Source organism: Pelophylax lessonae (assembly GCF_965119305.1).
Source record: "Pelophylax lessonae genome assembly, chromosome: 13".
NCBI classification, from domain to species: domain Eukaryota; kingdom Metazoa; phylum Chordata; class Amphibia; order Anura; family Ranidae; genus Pelophylax; species Pelophylax lessonae.
In genome coordinates this window covers 115,725,850-115,749,657 of record NC_138780.1, presented here as the reverse complement: position 1 = coordinate 115,749,657, position 23,808 = coordinate 115,725,850, and the positions used below count along the sequence as shown (strand labels likewise).

At 42.8% G+C, this 23,808-nt stretch overlaps 1 protein-coding gene across 1 annotated transcript in view; it reads right to left on the bottom strand.

Annotated features, from left to right (window-relative positions):
* Positions 1 to 23,808, bottom strand: part of BAZ1A (bromodomain adjacent to zinc finger domain 1A) — a 154,421-nt gene that overhangs the window by 43,369 nt on the left and 87,244 nt on the right. The window contains exons 18-20 of the mRNA XM_082275756.1: positions 19,550 to 20,098; positions 12,860 to 13,023; positions 2,229 to 2,374 (exon numbers count right to left, since the gene is read on the bottom strand). Of these exons, the coding sequence (XP_082131882.1) occupies positions 2,229 to 2,374; positions 12,860 to 13,023; positions 19,550 to 20,098 (859 nt within the window). The remainder of the gene's footprint in view (positions 1 to 2,228; positions 2,375 to 12,859; positions 13,024 to 19,549; positions 20,099 to 23,808) is intronic.

Sequence of the window (23,808 nt, the reverse complement as noted above, 5' to 3'; positions counted from 1 at the left end):
CCCACTGAGGAACTCCTTGCTCAAAAATCGTCGTCTAAGCCCTTGTCCGCTCTTTACCTGGTCCTGCTTAGTGTGACTCCCACAAGATGGAACGTTTATAGGACTTGTGGAAGGCTGACCGACCTGACCTTGACAGCGAGGATTGGGAGGACTGCCTATAGGATAGTACCAGACTGCTGATCTCCTCCCGGGACAAACTGATTCAGATAAAATTCCTGCATAGGGTTTACTATACACTCCAGTGACTGCATAGCATATATCCCCAGAGGTCGCAAGACTGCACTCGATGTGGGGATGGTGTAAGCATATATTTCAACATGTTCTGGAGCTGTCTGGGGGTGGCTCGGTTTTGGGGAGAAGTGGTTGAAATTATTATATTCCGCTTTCAGCTGTCCCTCCCAGTCTCTCCAGAACTGGTATTGTTGGGTATTCAGGATGACGAACAGAGGCCTAGATGCACTAAAATGATTGCTCTCATATTTGTTTTATTATGCTAAAAGAGAAATTATTCTCAAGTGGAACGCCCGTTCCCCTCACTCTGTAGGTTCTTGGGAAAAAATCTATTGACACTGCTCTTCCTCTGTATGGGTTGACCTATATAGGCAGGAACTGCTCTAGAAAGTTTGATAAGGTATGGCAGTCATGGACAATTTAGACGGGGAGGTCTTCTGGGTACCGGTTGGTGTGGCTGTGGTACTCGCTTTATAGGCTTTGGTTGCATTGACGATTGGGCACAGTTAGCCTCGCAAGTTTTCTGTGTGGTATACATACTTTAAATTCTGTTATGGAAACTTTGCCTCTCTTACCATTGTCAGTGTGTAATGCACTACTTTGAATATTTCCATTCTTTTGATTTCGTACCATGTCTTGGTTTCAAAAAAGGAACATTCCATTCTGTTTTTTTTTTTTTTTTTTTTAACAAAGTGTTTTTATTGTGAGAAAAAATAAAAAAATTGCACTTGAAAAACCACTGTGAAAATATTGTGTGACATAAAAAAAAAATTGTAACAATTGCCATTTTATTCTCTAGGGTCTCTGCTAAATATATATCATTTTTGGGGCTTATAAGTAATACTGCTTTAAATGTATAAACAAAAAGTGCCAGAGAAGGCTTGGTCTCCAAGTGGTTAAAAAAAACTTTTTTTAAAAAGTAAAGTATCAGTGTTAGAGTGCTGGGAAGCTGCCCGTAGCATCCCTAGTGGGAAAAAAAAAAAAAAAAAAAAAAACCACACACCATTGCCGGCAACCTTTCGGGTCTGGTACAGATTTTAATCGGAACCCCTGGTCACAAAAAAAAAAAAAAAAAAAAAAAAAAAAAAAAAACACACGAATCCCGCGTGGGCACCCCACCAAGGGTCTGGTATGGATTTTGAGGAAAAACACCCACGCCAAAATTTGTGGTTTTACATCAAAAGCTCTCAGGGAAGTGGGGGGCTTAACAGAAGTTGGAAGCCCCTGGTGCACAGCATTATATGTGAACCGACTCTGTAAAAGGCTCCCGAGTAACGTCATGCGAATCGGATGCAGTTTTAAACGCATTCAATTCGCCTATAAGTGAACGGAGCCTAAAGATGCTGCAAATACAGAGAAATGCCAATTAATTCAAGCAAAAATACAATAACTTCCTAAATACTGAGTTGACCACTCTGCCGCAGTGAAATCCTAAACCGTGTTGTCAGCCCTGCTAGAATTCATTCCCATGATTTGAATACACCTCCCCCTGTCCTCATCTTCATAATATAGGTCTGTCTTTTTCAGTGACAAAACATGGGGAAATGCAAAAGTATTGCAAGACGTGTTCTGAAAACAGTTGGTATACAGGTTGTGGTTCAACTATACTGACAAAGGGTGATCATTTTTGCAACTCAGTGATTCGGTGTTCGAATAATGTTTATTATTTTCTGACATGTTGGTGTTCTATCATTCACTTGGATGTTATAAGTTGCACTGACTAAATACTTCTTGATAAAAACAAACTGTGCCTGTCTTCATTTCAGACTTCAAAACAACAAAATGTGATTATTTAAAGGGGGGCGGTTCTTTTCTATACCCACCTTATGTTGCCCTGAGATAGGACCATAGGGGTTTAACATAAAGTAGTAGTACAGACAATAATGCAAAGCTTAGATTAAAGCCGTTGTTTTCAGATAGTGAAATATAGAACTTCTATAGACGTTACTAAAGTTTAATGTACAAATACATCAACAACCAAAAAGTACATAACTAACCCATCTTTAATGGTTTGATTGCCATCGACTTCCATCTCCTCCACATCATTGTCTTCTACTTTCAGGGATTTGTCCTTTGGTTCATCATCCAAGAGTTCATAATAACCTTTCTCCAGTGCTGTCCTCCATAACTGCCTGTCTGGCACCTGTACACAAGAATCAATGACCAATTAATCTATCTACAACACAAATTAAAGCACCAGTCATATCAGCTGCCAATTTAAAGCAGTATTAAACTTGATTACCAATATGTATCTATACTGCTGAACAATGCTTTTGGAGTTAAAAGAGATTCTATGTTTTATAGTTTATTCTCCTTTATATTTTTTTGCTGGTTGTCACGTTCCTCGTCAATATTGACCTAAAGTTTTATGAATGCCCTAGAGCAGGCATGTCCAACATGCGGCCCAGAACCGCAGGCAATGCGGCCCACTGCCCCCTGACAATCTTTTTTTGCTGGGGAGGAAGGAAGTCGGGTCGGGGGCATGGCCACAGCAGCTGCCAACTAACGGTAGGCAGAGGCTGCCTTGGAGGGGAGGGGGAGGCGAGCATGTGCAGTGTTTCTGACTCCTACCACCATGACCTCTTCAAATCACTGAAGTGGTCATGGTGGTTAGAGTGTTCCTTTATTGTCTCTCAGAAGAAGTAAACCTCCTGTATACTGATTCCATTTCATTTGATCATCCTCTACTTGTGTTAAATTAGTGCGGGGGGCGCGTCGGCATTTTATTACATGCCTTAACTATAGTATATATTTTATATGCGGCCCGAGAAAATTTCTCTACACTCAATGTGGCCCAGAGAGGCCAAAAGGTTGTACACCCATGCCCTAGAGCTTCGGCCGGGCTGGCGTGCCCTCCGGGACCATAAATGAGAGATCATTGGAGGGTACACCGGACTGGGCGACTTTATAACCAGCTGTCGGCCTAGGGGGGGGTATACGGTCATATGTATAACCCTTTAAAGCACCCTCCCCTTGTCATTTTTGTCAATTTTACTTTATACTACCGACCTGTTACTTGCACCTTACTTGTTATGTGTTAAACTTTAATAAAAATTATTAAAAAAGCGCAGTATTAAACCCTACATGTAATACATTGCAGCTTACCGATTCTTGGATGTGGTGGCTGCATTTGTTCTCCATTTTAAGTTTTTTTTTCTCCTTTATTTTCACAGGTTGATTCAGCCAGCAAGCATTGTTTCAATTCTTAACAGATCAATGCGGTCCAGCAAAAGTGCCAGTTACAGGGTTGGGACCAAACATTTAACACCGACAGAGGCGCTTACAATGATAAGCTTTTACTCATGTATGTAAAACCTTTATCCCAAAAGCAAAAAAAAAGTCGCTGTAACCTTTTTAACCACTTTAGCTCCAGAAGGTTTTACCCCCTTAATGACAAAGCCATTTTTTGAGATTCGGCACTGCGTTACTTTAACAATTGCGTGGTCGTGCAATGCTGTACCCAAATACAATTGAGGTCCTTTTTTTCCCACAAATAGAGCTTTCTTTTGGTGGCATTTGATCACCTCTGCAGTTTTTAGATTTTGCGCTATAAACAAAAAAAGAGCGACAATTTTGAGAAAAAAAAAAAAACACAATATTTTTTTTTTTTTTTTTCAGTTTAAGCCAACTTGTATTCTGCTACATTATTTTTTTTTGGTGCAAAAAAATCCCAAAAAGCGTATATTAATTGGTTTTAGCAAAAGTTATAGCGTTTACAAATTATGGGATAGATTTTTGGACTCTTTTTTTTTTTGTTATTCGTAATGGCGGCGATCAGCGATTTTTAGCATGACTGCGACATTGCGGCAGACAAACTGACACTTTTTGGGGATCAGTGACACCAATACAGTGATCAATAATATGCACTGTTACTGTATAAATGACACTGGCATGGAAGGGGTTAATACTGGGGGTGATCAAGGGGCTAAGTGTGAGCCTAATTGTGCTTACTTACTGTGAAGGGGAGGGTTCTGTGAAATGCACACAGAGATCGGTGTTTCAGCTTAGCTGAGACACATGATATCACTGTGCCTGACAGGAGAGCCGCCTAACTTTGTTTACATAGGCAGGCAGCTCTCCTGTCAGTTTCCCCGATTGCGGGAGGCCGGCAGCGATTGAGCCTGCTCCACCCGCGGTCTGGCTCCCGCTATGTCTGACAGCGGGAGTGCGGCTTCCGCGGCGCACGGCTTCCGTGGCGCGGGAGCACCGCCACTGCATGCACATAATCCCGTAGATGTACGTGATTATGCGTAGCCGAGCCGCCTTGCCACAATAAATCTGCGTGGGGTGGTCAGCAAGTGGTTAAAATGTTAGCTGGAGTTCAGCTTTAATTTATTAGTCAAATCCATCATCAGACTGTGAATGCTGCTGTCTAAAGTTGTCTTCATTGAATCAACAGTGGAGTGGAGTAGAGTGGAGACACCCCAAGTCCCCGTTCACACCAGTGTGACTTATCATACAATGTGGAACTGTCAAATTGCATGAAAAGTCGCACCTAATTGCCTGCAATGGAACCATTCATGTCGCAGCGATTATGAAAAAGGTTCCTGCACTACTTTTTACAGATTTCATTGTGACTTGAGGGGAGGAGGGGTTTAATACAACTAAAAGTGGTTGTAAAGGCAGGTTTTTTTTATCCTAATGCATTCTATGCAATAAGATAAAAAGTCTTCTGTGTGCAGCAGCCCACCTCAGACTTGCCTAATTCTTCTCGTTCCAGCGATGCTGCAGGAGTGTCTCGGCTGCCCGGGACTAGCCTTCTCATTGGCTGAGACAGCAGTGCAGTGCCACTGACTCCGGCTGCTGTCAAAGTCAGTCAGCCAGCCAGCCAGCCAATGGGGAGAGAAAGGGTTGGAGCCGGGTTGCAGCTCCATGTCTAAATGGACACAGGGAGCGGTGTCTCAGCTCGGGTGCCCCCATAGCAAGCAGCTTGCTTTGGGGGCACTTTGCAAGAGTGAGGGGCCAAGCGTACTGAAGAGGGACCCGAGAAGAGGAGGATCCGGGCTGCTCTGTGCAAAACTACTTCACAGAGAAGTATAACGTTTGTTATTTTTAAGAAAAACAAAAAAAAACAAAAAAACAAAAACACAAACTTTAGTATCACTTAAGCACTTAAGTATCACTTAAAGCAGTCCTCTTTCATACAAGGATGGTCCCAGTAGCAGATTTGCAGCGGGATCATCCTTACGGTGCGGCAGAAGAGGTGCCCCCAACCCCCCCAAAATCCCCCCCTCCCGCTGCGTCCCTGTCTTTTTTCCCCGCTTACCGGACCCGCCAACAGCAGGTAAAACGATCTGGTCAGCGCTCCTCACAGACAGGAGGTCGAGTGAGGGCAAGATGGCCCCCACTCAACTCTATGGTCTTGGAGGACCGGAGGGACGTCAAACGTCGTCTCCTAGCAACCGGTTTAAAGAGACAATTTTTTTCAGCAATTTTTTTTTTCTTTTTTAGTGTAGTGGTCATAGTTGTAATAAAGAGGTCCTGTCATGCTTCTTTCTATTACAAGGGATGTTTACATTCCTTGTAATAGGAATAAAAATTATCAAAATGTTTTATTTTTTTAAAAAAACTGTAAAAAAAATAAAAGTTAAATTAATAATAGGGAAAAAAAAATTAACAGCGCCCTGTCCCCGTTAGCTCGCGCGCAGAATTGAACGCATACGCAAGTCCCGCCCACATATGTAAACTGTGTTCAAACCACACGTGAGGCATCGCCGTGATCGTTAGAGTGAGAGCAATATGATGAGCTCTTGACCTCCTCTGTAACTCTGAGCTGGTAACCTGTAGACATTTTTAAAGTGTTGCCTATGGAGATTTTTAAGTACCAATCTTTGTCGCCATTCCAAGAGTGTGCGCAATTTTGAAGCATGACATGCTGGGTATCTATTTACTTGGCATAACAGTATTTTTCAAATATTAGAAAAAAAATTGGGCTAACTTTACTGTTTTATTTTTTTTTAATTAAAAAAGTGAATTTTTTCAAAAAAAAATTGCGCTTGGAAGACCGCTACGCAAATACGGTGTGAAAATTTTTTTTGCAACGATCTACATTTTACTCTATAGGGTCTCCGCTAAAAAAAAAAAAAATGATACAATATATATATTATATATATATATATATATATATATATATATATATATATATATATATATATATATATTTATTAATAATAATAATAATGATATATATTTCATTATTAATAAATATATATATTTCATTATTATTATTAAATATATATATTTCATTATTATTAATAAATATATATATTTCATTATTATTAATAAATATAAATATATATATATATAAAATGTTTGGGGGTTCTTCGTAGTTTTCTAGCAAAAAAATATTGATTTTTGCTTGTAAACAACAAGTGTCAGAAATAGGCCCGGTCCTTAAGTAGTTAAGAGCCAACTAGTTACTAATGAACTTTCAATGCAGAGTTCATTGTCCAAAGCTGCCCACCGTTATCAAAGAACAGTTGGATGTTCAAGCACCATGGAATTATCTCTACATGGCTGTGGATACAGCCTAAACATGAATGCCCATGAGGCACATGTGTTCACAGCTATACTATGAAGAGGTAAAGAAAAGAAAGAAACTGGAGCAGGCACTACCAACACCAGTGAAACCATGATTCTATTTCTCTGACTTCTCTCAATTGCTCAGTCAATGGTCTGCTTGGTCCCTATAAACAGATCCATCCGGATGGTAGTCATTCCTTGACTTTTGCCACCAATGAAAGGTCCTCCTGGCTCACTGCCTGTAAGTTTATACATCCCACATCCAGCCTCTTTCAGGCACGTACAATAGGTCCTACAGGTTGACTAACCGCCCTGAGTTTGACAAAATACTGTAACATGTTACACGCTTCAAGGCACACATAGACCCTTGACTGCTTTTGAGGAAATGTGCACCCTTCAGAGGGTTCCTCGCCATTGTATTTGTTTAGTGGTTTAGTTGTGCCCGACTCTTCGTGACCTCATAAACCATAGCGCGCCAGGCTTTGCTGTCCTCCACTGCCTCCCGCAGCTTGTTTAACTTCATGTTCGTTGTTTCGATGATTCTATCTATCCATTTTGTTTTCTTGTCCTCTTCCTTCCATGTTTTCCAGCATCAGGGTCTTTTCCAAGGAGTCCTCTCTTGGCATTAGGTGGCCAAAGTATTCGAGTTTCAGCTTCAGGATCTTTCCTTCCAGCCAATATTCAAGGTTAATTTCCTTCAGGATTGACCGACTTGATCTTCTTGTCGTCCAAGGGACTTTCAAGAGTCTTCTCTGACACCACAGTACAAAAGCCTCATTCAGCCTTCCTTATGGTCCAACGTTCAGAGCCAAAGGGTAACTACTGGTAATTCCATAGCTTTGTCTATACGGCAGTTTGTCAGTAGGGTAAGGTCTCTGCTTTTTATAACGTTGTCTAGGTTTGCCATTGCTTTCCTCCGAAGAAGTGTCTCCTAATTTCATGTCTACAGTCACTGAGTACCATGATCTTGGATCCTGCAGCTGCAGGCATCATCCAGATACTTTTTTTAGCCAGTGATTCCCTGCACAGCTGCTTGATCATTCTTACAGGCGGCGGGAGGGGACATTCCCCTCCCTCCGCTGCTTCTACCAGCTCGTCTGTGCAATCAGCGAGCGAGCCGGAGAAGGAATCCGCCAGCAGTGGAAGTACACCATAGAGAATATCAAGGACCAGATGGTCCCCGGCAGTCTCTATGACTTTTGGAGGCCCGGGCGCGACGTTGGGACGTCACACCTGGCCTGGCAGTTGTCAATACTGCCGTGATCTTGGCTGCATAGCCGAGATAGTTTTTTTTTAATTTTAGGCTTTTTAGCCTGTAGGAGAGAGCTGAGGTCTTATTGACTCCAGGTCTCTCCATAAAGGTCTCTCCATAAAGAGGACCTATCATGCACTATTCCTATTACAAGGGAATATTAGGAATAAAAGTGATAAAATAAAAATGAAGGGAAAATGTAAAAAAAATAAAAATGTTAAATGCCCCCGTCCCCGTGTGCTTGCACGCAGAAGCGAACGCGTTCGTATGTCACGGCCACATACGTAAACGGCGTTCAATCCATACATGTGAGGTATCATCGTGAACGTTAGCGAGAGCAACAATTCTAGTCCAAGACCTCCTCTGTAACTCTAAACTGGTAACCTATTAAAATTTTTCAAAGCGTTGCCTATGGAGATTTTTAAATACCGAAGTTTGGTGCCATTCCACAAGTGTGCACAATTTTAAAGAGTGACATATTAGGTATCTATTTACTTGGCGTAACATCTTACACATTACACAAAAAAATTGGGCCAACTTTAGTGTTTTGTTTTTTTTAATTAATAAAAGTTAAAAAAAATAAAATAAATAAAAAAAACACGTTTGAAAAATTGCTGCGCAAATATCATGCGACATAAAAAGTTGCAATGACTGCCATTTTATTCCCTAGGTTCTCTGCTAAAAAAATTACATAATGTTTGGGGGTTCTGAGTAATTTTCCAGCCAAAAAATTATAATTACATGTAGGCAGCGGAATGCCAGCATTGGCTTAGTATGGAAGTGATTAAACACAAAAATGCGTGGAACTCCGCATTAAGAAGGTCTTTTTGTCTCTTCTTGCTATCCTCTGAAAGCCTGCATTCAGTTGAGTATATTTTCCCCTTTCTCCATTGCCTTTTGCCTTCCTTTGTTGTTCAGTATTTGTATGGCCTCGTCAGATAGCCACTTTGCTTTCTTGCTATTCTTCTTTGGAATGGTTTTCATTGCTGCATCTTGCACGATGTTGCAGACTTTCTTCCCTAGTTTCTCAGGAATTCAGTCTATCAGATCTAATCCCTTAAATCTGTTAGTCACATCCACTGAGTATTCATAAAGGAACGGATTTAGATCATATCTGAAATGTCTAATGGCGTTTCCCACTTTCTGCAATTTAAGCCTGAATTTTGTCATAAGAAGCTCATGGTCTAAACCACAATCAGCTCCAGGTCTTGTTTTGACTAACTGTTTAGAGCTTCTCCATCTTCAGCTGCAGAGAATATAAAATAGATCTTATTTCTGTATTGATCATCTGGCAGGGCCGGACTGGGAATAATAACCAGCCCTGGAAATAATTTCATACCAGCCCCAGTGGTGTAGCGTGGGTGGTCAGCACCTAAGGCAAGGCAAGAAATTTGCACCCCTAACAAGCGGACATTTAGCGCTCTCTGGGTCCCTACCACTCATACAGAATTAAAACCCCTTATGGAAAAATTTTAGGATTTACTACTCTTTATCCTTTCTTTCCCTTTTAGCTCTCTCTCTCCTAATTTCTTATTCTTTCTCTCCCTTTTTCCTTGTTCCTCCCCTACTTTTCCTCTCTATTCCATGTATTCTCTCTTTTTATTCCTTTTCTCACTCCTTGTGGGGGGGGGGGGGGGGGGGCTGGGAGAGCGGCGCAGGCTCCAGGGACAGCCCAGCTGGGAGGCCACAAGCTCTAGGAACAGCCCAGCTGGTCCCCCTCCCCACTATCTACTACACTGCTGACCCCCCTCCCCACTATTTAATACACTGCAGTGCTGACCCCCCCCCTCCCCGCTATCTAATACACTGCAGTGCTGACCCCCCCCCTCCCCGCTATCTAATACACTGCTGGCCCCCCTCCCCACTATCTAATACACTGCTGATCCCCCTCCCCACTATCTAATACACTGCAGTGCTGACCCCCCCTCCCCGCTATCTAATACACTGCTGACCCCCCTCCCTGCTATCTAATACATTGCTGACCCCCCCCTCCCCACTATCTAATACACTGCTGGCCCCCCCTCTCCACTATCAAATACACTGCTGGCCCCCCTAATACAATGCTGCCCCCCCCCCCCGGCCCACTCCACCTACGATATATGATGCTGTTACGCAATATGATGCTGTTCCCCCCCCCCCCCCGGCCCCCTCCCTCTAATACAATGCTGTCCCCCCGGCCCCCTCCCCCTAATACAAGGCTGATCCCCCCTGCCCCTAATACAATGCTGTCCCCCCTCCCCCTTATACAATTCTGTTCCCTCCCCTGGCCCCCTCCCCCTAATACAATGCTGTTCCCCCCCTCCCCCTAATACATTGTTGTCCCCCTCCTAATACATTGCTGATCCCCCCTCCCCCTAATACAAAGCTGATCCCCCCCTCTAGCCCCCTCCCCCTAATACAATGCTGTTCCCCTGACCCCCTCCCCCTAATACAATGCTGATCCCCCGCCCCCTCCCCCTAATACAATGCTGATCCCCCCTCCCCCTAATACAATGCTGTCCCCCTCTGGCCCCCTCCCCCTAATACAATGCTGTCCCCCCCCCTGGCCCCCTCCCCTAATACAATGCTGTCCCCCCCCTAATACAATGCTGCCCCCCCTGGCCCCCTCCCCCTAATACAATGCTGCCCCCCCCCTGGCCCCCTCCCCCTAATACAATGCTGTTCCCCCCCTCCCCCTAATACATTGTTGTCCCCCTCCTAATACATTGCTGATCCCCCCTCCCCCTAATACAAAGCTGATCCCCCCCTCTAGCCCCCTCCCCCTAATACAATGCTGTTCCCCTGACCCCCTCCCCCTAATACAATGCTGATCCCCCGCCCCCTCCCCCTAATACAATGCTGATCCCCCCTCCCCCTAATACAATGCTGTCCCCCTCTGGCCCCCTCCCCCTAATACAATGCTGTCCCCCCCCCCTGGCCCCCTCCCCTAATACAATGCTGTCCCCCCCCTAATACAATGCTGCCCCCCCCTGGCCCCCTCCCCCTAATACAATGCTGCCCCCCCCCCCTGGCCCCCTCCCCCTAATACAATGCTGTTCCCCCCTGCCCCCCTCCCCCTATTACAATGCTGTTCCCCCCTCCTCCTAATACAATGCTGATCCCCCTCTCCCCAGGGTCACTTATATGTTGCCCACCAATGTACGGGGTCACTTATATGTTGCCCACCAATGTACTGGTTCACTTATATGCTGCCCACCAATGTACTGGGTCACTTATATGCTGCCCACCAATGTACTGGGTCACATATGCTGCCCACCAATGTACTGGGTCACTTATATGCTGCCCACCAATGTACTGGGTCACATATGCTGCCCACCAATGTACTGGGTCACTTATATGCTGCCCACCAATGTACTGGGTCACTTATATGCTGCCCACCAATGTACTGGGTCATTTATTTGCTGCCCACCAATTTACGGAGTCACTTATATGCTGCTCACCAATGACCAATGTACAAGGTCACTTATATGATGCCCACCAATGTACGGGGTCAGCTAAATGTTGCCCACCGAGGTATGGGGTCACTTATGTTTCCCACCAATGTACAAGTTCAGGGTCACATGTGTACAGCCGGATCCCACAATTCCCATGTACAGGCGGAGGGACACAACATAAGACCCCCCATTCCTCCTAAAACTTACTGATTAGGATGACGTCCTGTGAGCGGTTCATTACATTTATAGCATGGGGGACCGGAGAGACAATCATTCTTAGGGCTCCCTCTGGGGTAGGAAGACTGATGGAGAGGAACCCAGGCAGTGAGTGTTGTGGTATAGAATATATATATATATATATACATTGTAATGTAATGATCAGTGATAGGAAGATCATCCGCAGAAGAGAAGATGAAGAGCACAGTACAGGGAGCACAGGGATGCAGTAATCATAGATGGGATACTGACAGGTCATGTCATTACAGAGAAGCTATGTTACACTGCAGAGTCAGGGGGATCTATGTTCGGTCCGGGCCCCCCGATCTCTGTTCTTGGCAGCCCCTTACCTCGTCATCATGGAGGCGGGCATTCTCCCTGATCCCGTTCATGTCCATATCTTCCCGGTGGGTGCCCATGGTGCTCAGCAGAGCGTACAGCGACGGTCACCGTCCTCTCCCGGAAGCCAGTAAGATCCGCCCCTGCGCAGCCGTCGGATATGACGTCATACCGCTCACATCCGGCGACTAACTGGACTCTGCGTACCCAGTCAGGCGTGCTGGCGGCCGCAATTTCAAAGGGGAGAGAAAAACTCTTTGCGGCCACATCTCAAAGCGGCCCCATGACCGCCGGCCTACCGGGATTTTTCCCGGTATCCCGCTAGGCCAGTCTGGCCCTGCCATCTGGTGATGTCCATGTGTAGAGTTGCCTCTTTGGTTGTTGGAAGAGAGAGTGTTTGTTATTATCAGTGTGTTCTCCTGACAAAACTATCTACATAAAAGCGGTCAACATCAGCTTCTTCAGCATCAGTCGGTGCATAAACTTGGATTATTGTGATATTGAGTGGTTTGCCTTGGATACAGACTGAGATCATCCTGTCCTTCTTGGGATTGTACCCCAGTACTACTTTCTTCAGTCTTTTGTTGACTGAGGGCTACAACATTTCTTCTGAGAGATTCTTGTCCACCAATTCTACAGGGCCTCTGCTTCAGGAAATATTACATTTTTTTGGGGGGGGGGGGGGGCTAAAGATAAGCATGCAAACTATCTTGATGTAAGTAATTATATAAATAGGTTGTCTTAAAAAAAAAAGAAATTAAAAAAAATCCCCAATTGACACAACATCTATTCTAAAACAGCCAGAGTGCAGTATACAGTGGTGGCAATGCCTGAAGGCTTAATATTTAGGCTCCAGACTACATACCTTTACAGTACCAAGACTGCCTTGGTAGATGCGATCTTCAATGTCTAGCAAAAGTTCACACAGCCGCCGTTCTAGCTGCTTCTCTCCTTGGATTGGGGTGGAACCAGGTGCATTTAATGATCTTCCCTGTCCAGGTTTCGTTTCTTCAGGGGATGGTGGATTTTCTATGTAAACAATATATGGTCTTAAGATTTAACAGTACTATAGTACATGCAAGTATACAAGTTTACAGGAAAGTAAATCTGAACTCCAGGCAAACCGCAAAAAACACCTGCCAAAGTATGTCAATATTTCAGTCAATTCACTTCTGAGATTTACACATTCCTGCCACACAGCACAGTCAGGTAGTGACCCCGATTTATATCTACTGCCATTAAGCAATACAGCTTTTGAACATCCAGCCAGCAACTGGGCAACTAATTAGCAGCACATTAACCACTTCAGTATTGGTCACTTTTACCCCCTTACTGGCCCAGGCCAATTTGCAGCTTTTAGTCACACTTTGAATGACATTAGCACAAATGCAACTTTGTACCCATAATTTTTTTTCAACACAAATAGAGCTTTCTTTTGTTGGTATTTAATTATCACTGGGTTATTTATTTTTTGTTAAACCAAAAAAGGCGGAAAATGTTGAAAAAAAAAAAAAAACAAATGCAGTTTTCTTCTTTTCGGTTATAAACTTTTGCAAATAAAAAAAATCTTTCTTCATAAAACATAGGTGAAAATGTATTCTGCTACATTTCTTTGGTGAAAAAAAAAACAAATTAAATGTATTTAGTCTGTAGGAAAGTTATCACAAACTATGATATTATGTGTATATATCTCCCTCTATCTATAGCTGACACTATCATTTCTTGAGGCCCAAAAATGCCAGTACAATACAAATAACGCCTTTTGGAAAGTAGACAGTCCAAGGTATTTAGTAAGAAGCATGGCAAGTTTTGTGAAGTTGTAATTTTTTGTCACAATGATTTGGAAAACAAATAAAAAAGTAATTACAGTGTTTTCATAACTGATGGGGCGATGATCAGGGACACTGACTGGTGACAGTATGTAAAAAAAAAAAAAAATTTGTACGTTTTTTTTTGTCTTAATTTTCCAAATAATTGACAAAAATTACAACAAAAAAATAATTTATTTTTACAGACTGTTACCAGAGTAACACTGACTCTGGGGAAGCGATCAGGATTTTTTTTTCCTTTACACATTATAATTGCATATACCAATGAATTTCATTGGTACAAGCAACCATTTTTACTGATAGGCTGTGATTGGCCCTGTCTGTACCATGTGATCACTGTGACCAATCACAGCTAGCAACACAGTTGTATAAAATGGATGGCATAAAAGGAAGCTATCAATTGTTTACAATTGTTATGTCATCTGCCGTGATTTGTCACAGCAATCACATGACACTGGCAGCAGGCCGGTGCAGTAATCAGTCATTGTCTGTGTCTGATGGACACAGCTGGTGACAGATCGCACAGCAGGCACGTTCTGGGAGGACATAAGACGTCGTGTGCCAGAGCAGTGCTCCCGCTTGGCCGTCATTTTCCTATAGGCCAGGCGGTAAGGTGTTAGAAGAGTTCATCCTTTAGCTCATTCTAATCTCCTATCAGTATAATTTTTGCTTGCAAATGTACATGGTAACTTACACTAGTTGCACTAAAATAAATAATTTTAATACATAAGGTTATTTATTGGTGGTGTTCTATCTACCTTGATTTAATAAGCTGGCCATAGATGGATCCAAATTCAGCAAGTTCAGCAGGGACTGGACGAATTTCAATCCATCTGTGGCCATTCTCTTTCGAGAGCAGTTTATCTAAGGGACCAACTGTTCTCACAGCACTGATGAGTGTATTCTGATGGCAGGGAAGTCCCACTGTCAAAATACAATAGCACTGTGGCAGGATTCCCCCATCCACCTGGAATATGTGGATGGAGGAGTCTGTTCAGTTTTTTTTTTAAACCAGCCACCTGGCTGATCAAAAAAAACATAACGGATATCTGTATGGCTAATCTTAAATTTAAATGGTTGAAAATCCCTTTAACTCTTTTCTCAACGGTCGTACATCTATACTTGGGCACAAATTAGGGGAAAATACCAAGCCCCGCACCCTCCAACTTCAATTCCTACAAATAAAGCATTGGTTCTCCACCATATTTACTAACAAAGTCCTCACGAGTCAGTTATCACTTTGAACACATTTGCCTCCATACCCTAAACTGATCTCCTTTCTCAACTGAATAATTCTAACCACCAGAGCAATCACGCTTCAATTTCCCAGTGGGAGACAGATCTCTGGGAGACAAAAAAAAAAGGAAAGATTGGTTTCAAATCTGGGCCACGATAACCTCCTGCTCTATTAATGTAAACATTAATTGAGTCTGCATTCAAAACAGTAACCAGCTAGTACCTGGTCCCATTACACATAGCCCATCTACAGCCTTCACATACTGGCATGTGCTTTCGTGGCTGCCCAACGCTGGGCAACGTCTTGCATACCTTGAGCATGTCTCATACTTGCATGGCTTTGGACCAAGGCCCTAAACCTCAAAGCTCATACATTCGGTGTTCAACTGTACTTTCCCTAGAAATACTTAGTATGTCCTATTATACCTAAACTCAGATTTTACTAAACCCCAATTCATACTGGCGACCTACATTTTGATAGCAGTAAAAACACATTATTGCCAAAGTCTTGTCTCCTTTGAGAAAGTTAATCAGCGGGTTTACAGGTTCTTTATTATTGAGAAACTGACCGGCATCCTGCTGGACATGCAAAACAAATTTTCCCAGATACGGACCCCATGGATACAATACGCCCATCCATCAATGTCCATGGAGAGCTATACTTCATTAGAGCAGTCCAGTTGTGGGGTGCTAGTTTTGGGCATTCTGGACACCATCCTTCCTTCCTCTTTCCTTCTCTCATTTATTTGCTGCAGATCGGGTTTGTTCAGACTTGACGTTCTGATCTGCTTATTGTTCTTTGGGACTGCCGCAAAATTACCTGGCTAACTGATACCTAATCTAACTTACAGGCTACATGTTTTGTTTAGTTTGGTTTTATTATTTTTTTAACAAGTGGAAATGTTTTGTTTATTAATGTGCTATTAATACTGTTGGATGTTTTTACATTCTCGGCAGCTACGTTCCAACTAACATCTTCCTGGCCATTTCAAAAGTTTTTCGCTTTGTATCTCAAAAGGGAAAAGGGAAAATACAGAAAAAATGGGAGGGACCAATGCGCTACCAATGAGGTAAATGAGGTAGATAAATAGCAGAAGAGGATGAGTGGAGCACCGAAACCAGCTGCCGATTGTAGTAGTGTCACCACTTACTGTTAAAAAGTGAAGGAAAGGGGGAATCAGCGCTCAATTTCTAAAATGGTGGGCTACAAAACAAAGTGGATGAAAGGTGTTCACAAGAAATATATGATGACTAAAACAATATATATATATAATATGAAATGTACAATGAAGATCATAAAATTAGCTAAATAGCTGATAAGGTGATAAATATTTGAAAATGTGCAAATGAGCAAAAAGTTCTGAAGTGCTTAGTGAAGTGATAAGTAATCATAAAAGTGCAAAAGATGCAATAAATCAACACATAAAAGTGGCTGTGACAATACTGAACAGCAAATAAATAAAAGTGCAAGTGATGCAATAAAGTAGCATACAAAAACACCGAGGATGCCAACAGCACAAATAGTCCATGTGTCACTGGATGGTGTGCACAAAATAAATATGCATAAATAAATGCAAAATGGGGTGAAAGAGTTCAAGGGTGTTCCAGTGTATAAAACAAAGAATCTCATCCAGTGATATACGTGTACAATTAATTTGTGAGCTCTGATCCTAGATTAAGTGCAATGGCCGCTCACCTCCATTAACACTCAAAAGAGCGTTTTTGGTGTGTTAGATCACCATCAAGGACATCAGGGGGTTTTCCAAAGAAGAATAACTGGGAATGGACAGTGGATATCTCCTCAGATAGAATAGTTGTCTGTAGTGGAAATTCCGCTCCTTAAGGGGATTTTTATCCTGATGTATTCCTATGCCACTCAAATCAACAAAATGACAAGAGGGGGTGCTCATAGTGTAGTAGGTAAATACTTTAATAAAGCAAGCAATAAAAACACTTACAGTTGAAGTAAGGGTAAGCAAGCAGGAACAAGTAGCAAAACAAACTGCAGATGCGGTGTCCGTCCACAGATGCTTTCAGTCTCGGCCGTAGACCGGAAGTGATGTCACCCGGCTTCTCCTGACGTGTTGCGTCACGACACGTGACTTTATCAAGGGTATAGATGGTCTATAGATGTCCTTGATGGTGATCTAACACACCAAAAATGCTCTTTTGAGTGTTAATGGAGGTGAGCGGCCATTGCACTTAATCTAGGATTAAAGCTCACAAATTAATTGCACACGTATATCACTGGATGAGATTCTTTGTTTTATACACTGGAACACCCTTGAACTCTTTCACCCCATTTTGCATTTATTTATGCATATCTATTTTGTGCACACCATCCAGTGACACATGGACTATTTGTGCTGTTAGCATCCTCAGTGTTTTTGTATGCTACTTTATTGCATCACTTGCACTTTTATTTATTTGCTGTTCAGTATTGTCACAGCCACTTTTATGTGTTGATTTATTGCATCTTTTGCACTTTTATGATTACTTATTCATCACTTCACTAAGCACTTCACAACATTTTGCTCATTTACATATTTTTGAATATTTATCACCTTATCAGCTATTTAGCTAATTTTATGATCTTCATTGTATATTTCATATTATATATATTGTTTTATTCATCACATATTTCTTGTGAACACCTTTCATCCACTTTGTGTTTTGTAGCCCACCATTTTAGAAATTGAGCGCTGATTCCCCCCTTTCCTTCTCAAAAGTGAAAATAAACCTTTAACTAGTGATCAGCGTTAAACTGTCAGAAAGGAGGCAATAGCCACATTCAATTTTTTGATCTTACCCATGTTATATTAGTGAACTTATTGTTTTAGGTCTTAAAGGTTATCACCCCATCTACAAAGTGCCTGAAGAACCTTACGCCTAAAGTTGGCATCAGATGAGGCCACAGCATCCATCTGGTAGAAGTTAGAGAACACAAGACCAGATGGGAGCCTTAAAAATCTAAGAAACACATGTTTTATGCGGAAAAGCCCAAACAGCAACCTTACAGTGCCCATTTGGGATTACAAAAAATAAATCCTATTTCCTAAAAAATAAAGCAGTGGCTGAGAGATACACTTCGAGCAATGAATCACAACCTTCTCAACAACCTAAAACTATAAAACTATAAATAAAAAATTCCACCTAAGTTTTTTGCTTTAAGGCTACATTCACACCTGAGCGTAGCATTTTTGCGCGTTTTTTTACCGCGATTTACAGGCGTTTTTTGATTGAATAGATACAAATGGAAAACGCCTGTAATCTGCCCAAAAAGAAGCTCATGTACTTTTTTGAGAGTTGAGCGTTTTGCTTACAGCGTCAAAACGCTCAGATGTGAACAGGGGCCATTGAAATGAATAGGATTTGTCTTGTTGGGCGTTTTGAGAGCTGATCCTAGAGCAGAAAAACTCCCCAAAAACGCCCCAAAATGCCTAGATGTGAACGGAGCCTTAAGCTGTAATCTGCAGAAAATCCAAAAACTACGCTTGCAACGGGGCTCCCACTGCATGGGTTAAATGTACTTTTTGCCTAGGGTACTATTGAAATCTTGTTGCACTGCTAACTGCTTCTATTGCTGTAGCAGAAGGCAATAAAGAAGTTGATTAAAGAATCTGAAATAAATAAGAACTAGTTAAGCATAGAAACTAATTCATAAGGGTGATGTGGCCAATCACCTATAGGACACCAGGAAGGAATAGGGTTAGGCTATGGAGGTATGCCTGAAAGGGGCATGTCTAATCGCCCGAAGGTAGCAGCCTATAACCCAGGGTCTATGAATAAATAGTCTGTGTCCTGCTCTACATAGCACTTTTACTTACACTCCACTCTCTTATCTCCGCGTGACTGGTTCCCCAGGGCCACTTCTCTTCCATGTTCTGATGGTCACAGGCACTCAAACGTAATTTTTATACAAAGCATGAGCAGAAGCAGGTCCACCAACAACCCAGAGTGTCACAGGAGGAGAGCGACAGCTGCTGGGAGATCTAGGGATAACCTAGTAAAACTGCTTTTTAAATGGTACACTAGACAAAAATGGGCAAGGACTCTCTCCTGAAATGCATGGGTAATTTTAGTACAGCATAAGGGGCACTCGTTACCAGGCTCCTGGGAGTGTCCAGGCCTGGTTATACCCCTTCATTTAAAATTAACCATTTAAATGGCACCAGTAGAAAACAATTAAACGGTGTAGGACTGTAATGTTCAGGAGTGGGTTTACACTAGTGCGCTGCGATCAGGGGGCAGTGTGACTGTATGCTCATTTTACACATCGCTTTAGATGCAATCCCATTAACTTATTAGACCGTGAGTTTTCTGAAAGTGCATCAAGGATGCTGCATGCAGGACTTTGTTTTCATAAAAGTGCATCAAACAGAAGTCAAAAGGGATAGCACCTAAAACCACTGGTAAAATGTGCAATCGCAATGCACCCAAACCATATTCACACCAGTGTAATCCCACTCTAACATATTTTTAAGAAATACCTGAAACATTGAAGCATTCAGCTGGAAAGTTATTTAGTTTCTGGCATATTTTTGGTTTCTCCAGTACTAACGCTTCCTTTAGCGTGCTCTCTCTGTATCCCCGTGTGTTCAAACAACCAATCAGCTGCTCCAGCTGTTCCACTGAGCTGTAGTAACACCAGCGATTTGGTTTGTTCACAGGTTTAGAGGCCTCCAATTCCTCCTTTATATCCTCCACAGAATCATCATGGCCATTGACTGCAGGTTTTGTTTCTGGTTCTCGATTTGAGGCAGGACGAGGCTGCAGCATGTCTTCAGTAATCCCAGAATAGTCCTCTTCCACAAACAGTCCCGGAATAGAGAAAAAAGTCCAGAACCGCCTGTACCAGCGGTCTCGGCCTAGAGGGGTGATGTTCGTGCAGGCTGTGACTTGCTGGATCTTCTCTATTAACTCTTGCTCTCTTTTATCACTTTTCTTTTTCTGCTTTTGTTCTTCCTCATCTACGGGTTCTGTTTCTTTATTATCCAGATTATTTCTATTCTCTTTGGAGCCATTCTGCCCTCTCATGCCTAGGTAATAGAAATTAAAAGTTAAACCAATTTACAACACATATTAGGAGCGTAAGTAAACCCAAGAAGAAAAATGTAATATATAGCAGCTTAGCAGTCCTTAGATGTGGCAGCTACGTTTGTTTTCTTTATTTAAGCTAAATACATTTTTTGCAAGGACAGAAAAATGTGTTGATCCTGACAGAAATCATGTGTTCTTGTAACTTCCTGTGGACTGACCTTAAATATCAAACAATCACGTTATCAGATTTTCCAGCTATTTTCTGTGAACTTTACAAGGCCTCCCTATGTAAGAGATAAAGAGAGGGAAGAGTGTTTGCAGTACAAATCAGAACAGCAGCCTAGGGTGACGGCACTGCTCCTTAACAGATACAGTTAGGTGAGGAAGCATTGTCACTAAAGGCCCGTACACACGTGCAGATTGTCAGCCGACGACCGATCGGCCGATTTTCAGCTTGTTAGTATGATGCTTCCGACAGCGCACTTTCGGCCGAACAGAATCTGTCGTGTAAGCATGAAAATTTTTGTATGCCGACACCAGAACGGCCGATTGTTCGCCAGTCAGTACAGATTTTGGCCGACAGACAGCAGATTTGCAAGACTGGGCATGCTCAGAAAAGAAAAAACACAGGGAAAGTTAACCATCACATGACATCACTTCTGTAGTCGGCGGACAAAATTCGTGTGCAGTCTTTTGCGGACAGGACAGCCCGGGGACAAAAGACGGCCGATCGGTCGGCCGACGATCGGTACGTGTGTACGGGCCTTAACCACTTAAGCCCCGGAAGATTTTACCCCCATTCCGACCAGGGGGTATTTTGCGATTCGGCACTGCGTGACTTTAACAGACAATTGCGCGGTCGTGCGACGCTGTACCTAAACGAATTTGGCGTCCTTTTTTTCCCACAAACAGAGCTTTCTTTTGGTGGTATTTGATCACCTGTGCGATTTTTTGATCACGCGCTATAAACAAAAAAAGAGCGTCAATTTTGCAAAAATAGCGATATTTTTCACATTTTTTTATATGAAATTCCCCCAAAAAAAAATTTAAAAATCAAAATTTTTTTACTTTTTCGGCCAATTTGTTTTATGCTACCTATGTTTGGTAAAAAAAAAAAAAAATCGCAAAAAGCGTATTTTGATTGGTTTGCGCAAAAGTTATCGCGTTTACTAACAAAGGGAAAGATTTCTGTCATTTTTGTTGTTTTTTTTTTTAACGTGTAATGGCGGCGATCTGCGGTTTTTTTTGCGGTACTGCGACATTGGGGAGGACAGATCGGACCCTTGACTGACATTTTTGACACTTTTGGGGTTACCAGTGACATTTCTACAGTAATCAGTGCTATATATATGCACTGTTACTGTAAAAATGCACTGGTAGTGAAGGGGTTAACTTTATTTGGGAGGGAGGGGCTGTGTGTGTCCCTAGGGGCGTGCTTTCTACTGTGATTGGCTGGGGCTTGAGCTGTATGGACACTGATCAACGGATCTACATACTAGATCCGAGTGATCAGTATCCTAACAGCAAGGAGAATGACAGGCAGCTTGTTTACACAGGCTGCCTGACATTCTCCCTCTCCCCCCGCCAATCGCCGAGTGACCGGCGGACATCGGGTCCGCCGGTCACACGCGCGGGGGGGGGGGGGGTCCGTGACCACGCGGTGGCGCGCGCTCGCTCCCTAGACCCTCACAAGCTAGTGACGTAGCCCTACGTCACTTTGCCTGTGAGGGGCTGACTGCCGACGTAGATCGGCGTTAGGCAGTCGGCAAGTGGTTAAGACTGGAAAAGTATTACTGGCAGGATCACCAGGTAAAATAAAGGAAAAAAGCCTAAAATAAATAATGCCTTCAATCTATTGGGTGACTTGAGGTCCCTGCACTCCTCCCCTCCATAATATAAAAGTTTTTTTTTATTTTGTTCAGTTTCCTAAGCAAAAATGACATGCCCCTACTCCTACAGCAGCCTTCTTGGATTACCCTGTCAGATATCCCAGGAGGCTGCAGGAGTAGACACACCAAGCAGCAAAGGGTAGACCTGGCAAATGTCAACGTGGACAAGCTGCATGAACCCAAAAAATACGGCATAACAGGCAAGAGGGAGTTAAATAATAAAAACAATTAGGGGGAAGAGAAGGTCCCTTCATGCACAAGAAGGCAACTGCTACTTGGTCCAAAAGTAATAAATGCTTTGCCCATACAGGGGAAAGCAACAGATTCAGTTTAACCGCTTGCTGTTCAGCGAACACATATACATATACACACACATATCTATCTATCTATATATATGCCCTGGGCAGCAAGTAGTTAAACCAGGATCAAGGATGCACCTTGATCTCTCCACCCTTCCTGCTGCCATTCCCAGCTCTCCCATTCTTCCAAGGAGCCCAGGCCCACTGTGGGAGGTTGTGTTGGTTGCCCACAGATGAGATGGAACAACTTTTCCCTAATCTCCTCTGTGATGAAGCGGCAAAAATTCTAGCACTGCTAGTTTCAGGTTGTTGCAGTCAGGGAAGCATCTAATCAAACAGATCTTTTAGACCCCTGATACCCCTATAACGAGTACCTGTCACTGCCCAAAGCTATTATAAGGGGCTTGTTCAACCCGTATGATAGCTATAAAGTTAAAATAAAAAAAAGGTAATTAAAAGCAATTGCAAATGCACACACAGGTCTGGCACGCATATGTAATCAGCAATTTCACCACACAGGAGGTATCCCTGTAAATGTCCACATGAGAGCAATAATTCTAGTGCCATAGTGCATGTTTAACTCTAAACTGCTAACCTGTAGAGGCTTTTAAAGAGCCACCTTTGGAAAATTTTAGGTACCGTAGTTATTTCACAGGCTTGTACAATTTAAAATCTTGACATATTTGTTATTTAATTGACACATCATATTTTATACTTTACAAAAAAAACATTGGGTATTATATTGTGTTTGTGTGCATTAAAATGTATAAAAAAAAATTCCTGAAATTTTGCATTTGATAAAACAGCTGTCCAAATATTGTGGGATATAAAAAGTTGCAACAGCCACCATTTTATTCTCCATGGCTTGTGCTTTTAGGTTAGTATAAGTGTGTGTAAACCCTAACAACGATCATCTTTTGTGTTCTTTTGGTCTGGTAAATACCACAGAAAAAGTGTTTGGTTATATCTATTCGATAAAAAGCAAAAACTGGATTTTTGTCTTACTTTAAAATCCTTTTCTCTAATGTTCATTGACGCAGCACCCCCATTCCAAGATAGAGCAGTGGTCTGCCTGGAGTGGTGCCCACCCAGTTCCATGGTGTGGTGTATATAGTGTCCCCCCCTCTCCCTTGGTGGTCTTTCGGGATAGACGTGGGCCCCTCCCTGGGATGGTCAGACTCCCAGGTTCCATAGTTATGGTGGGTCTTTTGGCCCCCAAACCACCCCCACCAAAGGAGACAGTGGGCAAAGCAATACGCCTATTCCCCCCACAAAAAGCCTTTGAATGCAAGCCAGACCACTCTACAAACATTGCCCACCAAGACAAGTCCCACTCAGGCAGCAAGTGTAACCCAATCATCCTGCTACCTGAGGCAGTCTAACATTACACAGGCATAGCCCCAGGGAGACGAGAAAACCTACCCCCCACAGCTGCCAGGCACACCCAGATTTAGTAAAGAGGTAAAACTGACTGACAGGTGTAACCCAGTACCAACAGACCCACTAGTAGACACTCCGGGG